This window comes from Mya arenaria, chromosome 16, assembly GCF_026914265.1.
Source record: "Mya arenaria isolate MELC-2E11 chromosome 16, ASM2691426v1".
Lineage (NCBI taxonomy): Eukaryota > Metazoa > Mollusca > Bivalvia > Myida > Myidae > Mya > Mya arenaria.
The window spans coordinates 14,273,708-14,280,389 of record NC_069137.1 but is presented as its reverse complement, the minus strand read 5'-3'; the positions used below and the strand labels follow the sequence as shown (position 1 = coordinate 14,280,389).

The 6,682-nt window shown below is 33.8% G+C and overlaps 1 protein-coding gene across 2 annotated transcripts in view; it reads right to left on the bottom strand.

Annotated features, from left to right (window-relative positions):
* Positions 1–2,850: 2,850 nt before the first annotated feature.
* LOC128222088 (maleylacetoacetate isomerase-like) overlaps positions 2,851–6,682 on the bottom strand; it is a 29,584-nt gene continuing 25,752 nt past the window's right edge. The window contains exons 6-8 of one of the 2 annotated variants that reach the window (XM_052930905.1): positions 6,248–6,380; positions 5,402–5,504; positions 2,851–3,544 (exon numbers count right to left, since the gene is read on the bottom strand). In XM_052930905.1, coding sequence (XP_052786865.1) covers positions 3,415–3,544; positions 5,402–5,504; positions 6,248–6,380 — 366 coding nt within the window. In that variant the 3' untranslated portion in view covers positions 2,851–3,414. The remainder of the gene's footprint in view (positions 3,545–5,401; positions 5,505–6,247; positions 6,381–6,682) is intronic. The other variant, XM_052930903.1, reaches the window with a different exon arrangement.

Sequence of the window (6,682 nt, the reverse complement as noted above, 5' to 3'; positions counted from 1 at the left end):
CCCCTCAAAATGGGCAAGTGGTTCAAAAGCCCCCCCACTAAAAAAATAAATACATATATATATATTTTTATAACATTTTTTTTAAATATTATGATGAAATTTAATATAACCATTAATATATATATATGTTTTTTTCAATGGTCAGGAATAAGATTTCCAACAAAAAATTGACCCGAAAGCACTAAAGCACTAAAGTAGCCTAATTTATCGAATTAGTGCAGGAAATTAACGTAAAATAGGGTTAAAATGTCTGATCTGGATCTACTCAATAAAATATGACAACATTCTTCAATTGGTTTAAACTTATGGAACAAAATTATATTGAGGGGGGGCTTTTGAACGGGGGGGCTTTTGATAGGGGGGGCTTTTGAACGGGGGGGCTTTTGATAGGGGGGGCTTTTGAACGGGGGGCTTTTGATAGGGGGGGCTTTTGATAGACACTCCATAAAACTAGGTGCTAGGTGACATAATACACTTGTTGTAACAGACAATGGGGTTTAAAAGACACTCTCACCCAATTTAAGACATGTGGTTAACAAAAAAATCAATTTTCATTCAAATGATGTCAATTCAATATTTCATAGAATACTTGCATATACCAACCAGCAAATGAGTAGAACATTCTTGATTCAAGATTTAAATAATTTAATTGATTATTGACCAGTACCAAGCTCTACAGTGAAATGAAGCATTTTTTTTCTGTAACATTTTGCAAATATTCAAGTCTACAGATTTTTGTAAATGTAAATGATTGTTATCAACCTGTTAATGGGCTTTGAGTGTCAAAATGATCTGGGATTTTTTATCCACCCTGCCAAAATGATGTGGGAGGTGTTTTTTTGTCCACCTAATCAAAAATGACATGGGAGGTATTGTCCATGGGATGTTTTGTCCTACATTCCGACTTACCACAAGCATTTTCACTGTTCGTTCGTACATATCACAAAATGTCTGACCTTAAACATTACGAGAGTTCCTTTAATGTTAGATGCATTTATTTATTCATGCAATAAAATAAAAAGCAAAGCCAGTAAACATGAATACACTTTAATGTATATTGCATAAAACATCTTATGATCTGAATATGCAAACTATAAATATAAATTTCATCTGAACTGTAAATACATGCAAAACATTTAATTTTGAATCTGAATATGGTCTCTCTTTTAAAAATCTGCTGTTAACAAACACATACAAATGTAATGAGATTCTAATCATTTCTAGATTTGAAAGACTGAGTTCAAAGCGAAATATCGCTGCTGCTGTCACAAGAAACAAGGACATCTTCATGGATTATTTTCAATTCACTAACTTTTTTTTTAAGGCTCTGAGTGTGAGTTTTTTTGTTCAGATTTTCTTTTAAGGGACAAATGTATTAAGGCTTCTGTCTTCATGACAAAATCTGTTGATATTAGTCAATATTGGTTTGTCAATACCGTAAATAATGCTGTATAGGACACGCCCATCCCCCTTAATTCCCATAAATAAAATGTTTGCGTCTTATATATAGTATTAGGTAGTTTGATTAAAAAAAAAAAAACTAAGTACATCAACAAACCAGTTTCATTGGGGTCTCAGGCAGTCTGCCACAATTAAAACAATGGAGCTTGTGCGTCTAACAATTAGTTATTGGAAAAAAGCAGTCCCTATGAGGGTATAACAAATGATAATTTTGCTTCAGAAACACTATGAGATGTTATCCATCAGCAGCATCATACAACATGTAGGTGAGATCATACACAAGATCATAACCTACATTTCCATCTAATGAGATTGCATAATCAATAAGAATTACTTCACAACTTGATATGATGTCATAACTTGGTTTCCAGCCTGCTAAATTAAACACATATTTATCTAAGTCAGTTAGAACAGATGGTGTTATTAAATCTTAACGACTTAGATGACTATTAATTAAATGCTAGATTTTCATCCCCACCCGCCCCCACTTTTTTCAAACCCCTTCGATTTATTGACTCAAATAAAAATGTTGTGCTAGGGTCTGTTTTTGCGTATGTGTCCGGGAACAGCATTTATTCATACCTATGGTGTTGATGTACAAATTTCACAAGTATGAATGGGGAAATGTTTGTGGTTCGTCTAGAAGCACATGTATGTATGGTCCCTTATGGAATAAGAAAGAGCATGAACACATATTCAACATGAAAACAGTCGTCCAAGATAAATAAAGAATAAAATGTCAACCCCCCTGGCCCATTTAAAAATTAAATGGATAAAAATCAAGCAATTAATTTACAGTGGCCTAAGAAGGGCTCATTCGCTCCACCCATCTTAATTATTAAGATTTTACATGATTTGTTCCAATTACTACTTCTGGTCCCAGCTTCAGGGGACATGATTTTACAGTCTGAGTTCAGACTCCAGCAGAAAAACTGCAAAACTTAATTTCATTGTAAACTTCCTTTTAGTTGAGTGTTGATAATCAAATTGATGTATTTTATTTGTTTTTAAATTACTCAATTTCTGACTTTTATTTTAGAAAAAAGATGATTATTTTATAATATAATGAAAGTGCTTTTCTGAATCGGAATCAAAATTCGGACTTAAGACTGTAATCATGGCCCCAGTTTTACACTGAATTTGACATTTGTCTGTACTGTTGAGCTAAAACACTTGTACAAGTACTTAATTCCAATGCTTTCACATTCATAAAAATATGTAATACTTAAAATGAATTGAAATACAGATGTAAACATGATCCCGGGGCTGTATTCTTCTATTTGACTTATAAAAGTGTATTTTTATTAGAATAAAAATTGATTGGTCAAAAGATTGAATTGCATCACTGATGCGTGTCAAAGGATAAGAATAATATAGAACCCCACTGGAAAATATCTTAATTTTTATTGCAAATCAATATCAAACATATTACAGAAAAAGAAATAGGCTTTAGTTTTAAATGTGGCAATATTTGGCAGCAAGATAATAGATGAAGTGGAATCTGTCCGATAAAATTATTTATATCTGCATTAACAAAAATATATTAAATGGTTTTTTTATTATTAAATAGAATATTGTTATCATCATAACAAATAACAAAATGTATCCGTATAAAAGTGTGCTGCTTATAGCGGTATAGATGCATAAAATCTTAAAGCAAAGGCACTATGTCCATGTTAAGTATATTACATTAACAACTGTTTAGCACTGTTTCAACACTGGAAATTTCACTCTTGTTTTCACTGAAATGAATCAACGTCCAAAGGCCATAAAACCCTCCACCCATTTTTTGGTCCCAAGTCAAAGTCTTTATTTAAAACTCTTCAAAGTCTTTTCAGAAAATGTGATAGCAAGCATTTGTTTTTTAGAAATCTATTTATTTTATAAGAGAAAAAGGTGTTGTTTTCCTCTCCGGATTTATTTTGAGTAATGAAGGCTTTTTCCAGAAAGTGTCTATTTAGCCCTGAGTTCTTCTGGACAGTCCGGCTGTACTTCTGGGCTTGCTGCCTTGAATGCGTCCAGCTCAGACAGAGCGTTAATGATTCGCGTAACAGTTGGGAACTTTGACATATCAACTTTGAACCTGAAATAGAAATAACATACATGATTGTATAAACATACATTTGCTGCATATTTTTTGTCATACCTTCTGACTCATTTTCCTTAAAGATGGACTCTTACTCCCAAATAAGGTTCATCCCAATCAATACAAGCGTTTTAATATATCAAAAAGAACAAATTTATGTCAAAAACAATGGAGGATAACAAATTCAATTTGAAATTAAAGTGCAGAAAACATGGTATTTCTACCTTATGAGACAATAATAGATCACAGTTAATGCATTATAAAGTATAAGTCATTACAGGTTTATCACTCAAAATTTATGTTTGTGATACATGTGTATGTATTAACTTTGAATATTCAATTCAATTCAATTCAAATCATTTATTTGATAAAGGCCACCGGCCCAAAACAATCATTATGTACAAACAAACACAAATGAGACAATTACAGGTGAAAGGTGAATGCAGGTTACATGTGAAAATTATTTGGCATAGAATATATGTAGTGACAAATGTGCATATAATACCATGAAAAAAGGTGACCATAAAAAGAAGTTCCATACGGGCATTTTATCTTCGCTCGTGGGCAAGATAAGAATTTCTAGCATGGTTTAAATTATTGGATTTAACAGCTACTTTCTAGGTACTACCATTAATCTTATATGCATTTATTTTTTCAAGCAATAAAAAAAAAAATGCCAGTAAACATGAAATAAATACCGTAACATGTTTTGTTTATTCTCATTTATGTGTTGCTCATTTTACATACCATTATAGTTAAGTTGAAACAGTGATGAAATGAAAGATTTAAACTGTACGCCAAAGTCCTTGGATGCAACAAATATATAAAAACTTCTGACTTCATCACTTCATTTTTTAATGTGACACATACACTAAACCATATGGCTTCATGCCAAAATCTCTTGATATGACACATATATTAAGGCTTCTGTCTTCATGCCAAAACCTCTTGATGCAACAAATATATTAATGCTTCTGTGCCAAAATCTCTTGATGTGACACATACATTAATGCTTCTGTGCCAAAATCTCTTGATGTGACACATATATTAATGCTTCTGTGCCAAAATCTCTTGATGCAACACATATATTAATGCTTCTGTGCCAAAATCTCTTGATGTGACACATATATTAATGCTTCTGTGCCAAAATCTCTTGATGCAACACATATATTAATGCTTCTGTGCCAAAATCTCTTGGTGCAACACATATATTAATGCTTCTGTCTTCATGCCAAAACCTCTTGATGCAACACATATATTAATGCTTCTGTGCCAAAATCTCTTGGTGCAACACATATATTAATGCTTCTGTCTTCATGCCAAAACCTCTTGATGCAACACATATATTAATGCTTCTGTGCCAAAATCTCTTGATGCAACACATATATTAATGCTTCTGTGCCAAAATCTCTTGATGCAACACATATATTAATGCTTCTGTGCCAAAATCTCTTGATGCAACACATATATTAATGCTTCTGTGCCAAAATCTCTTGATGCAACACATATATTAATGCTTCTGTGCCAAAATCTCTTGATGCAACTCATATATTAATGCTTCTGTCTTCATGCCAAAATCTCTTGGTGCAACACATAAATTAAAGCTACTGACTTCATGACCACATTTTTTAATGTGACACATACTGGTACATTAAACCATACAGCTTCATGCCAAAATCTCTTGATGTGACACATATATTAAGCAACAAATACATTCAAGCTTCAGACTACATGCCAAAACCTCTTCATGCAACATATAATTATATCAATTATTCCCTTCCCTGAGGGTGATGGTGCATTTTGTCGACCCAAGGAAACCCGGTCAAGGTGACAGCATCACAAAACATGGCTCACCTTTTGGCATTGTAGAGCTGAGGGACCAGGCAGACATCGGCTATCGTCACTTCGTCCCCGACCGAGTACTTCCCTGCAGTGGCTTGCACCATCTTTTCATACGCTGGCAAATAAATGATTCTACTTAAAAATTGCTGTTAAAATACCATAACTAAAAAATGCTTTTAATCTTTTATGAAATTATGAAACTATGAAAGTGATCTTTACAATTACTAGGGATGATAAATAATTAGGTAGACTGGTCCCATATTTTTTTTAAAAAGGCAGTCTACGTAATTATTTATCATCCCTCTTACATATGTATCATTATGATCAAAGTTGACAGAAACAATTAAGCACATAGCTTGGAATCATGAATTGCCTGTTATTGCATACATGAAATTGTATTCCATGATAAAGATATTATTTGACCACACTGTTAGACAAAATGTTTAACAATAACCCCATCCCCCTCTGCATGAACCTGATGAATCACAAGATCTAACAGTTAAACACTGTTATCATCAAATAAAAAGTACATACAGTCGAACCCCCTTGGCTCGGACTCATTCGGTTCGAATTCCTTGTTGGCTCGAACTGTATGTTAAGGACCCATTTCATTAAACTGACGGTAACAATCCCCGCTTGGCTCGAAATTTTCAAGGCTAGAGGTATATTCCCGGATCCCTGGGAGTTCGAGGCAAGGGGTTCGACTGTACATTGACATCTTCCATTCTTATCTCAATCCACCCCTTAGACAATCTACCACATATCCCAGAGTTCATGTACCACCTTCTCTATGTTGATATCACTTCCTACCTTATGGCTTTAACCCCACTTAATGAACACAAGATGTATCTTAATCACCTGTGAATCCCCTATCTATCCAGTAAGCCATCCAGGCGTCAATGCCCAACTCCCTGGCATCCACTTGGGCCCTCACAGTGGAGCTCAACATGGGCTGGGTACCAGAACTGATCAACTCAGTAAGGCTTCTAGCCTGCAACCATTTAGCAGCTTTAAAGATGCACTCTTACTTCCAAAGACTATGTACCACAACTAATTCAATTGTTCAATTTTGCCAAAAAGCATTATAAATTTCGCAAACAAAGGACACTGTGTTTAATGTGATAGAAAGGTGCAGAAAACACGATATTTCTACCTTATGAGAGGAGAGTTGATCACTGTAAAGCTTTTAGGACCCACCAGTCATTTAATATTTGTGCGTTTTCAGCTATAAAATAAACGGTTACAATCTTGCTATCAGTAATTAAAATTTTCCTTTAATGCATTATTTAGTAC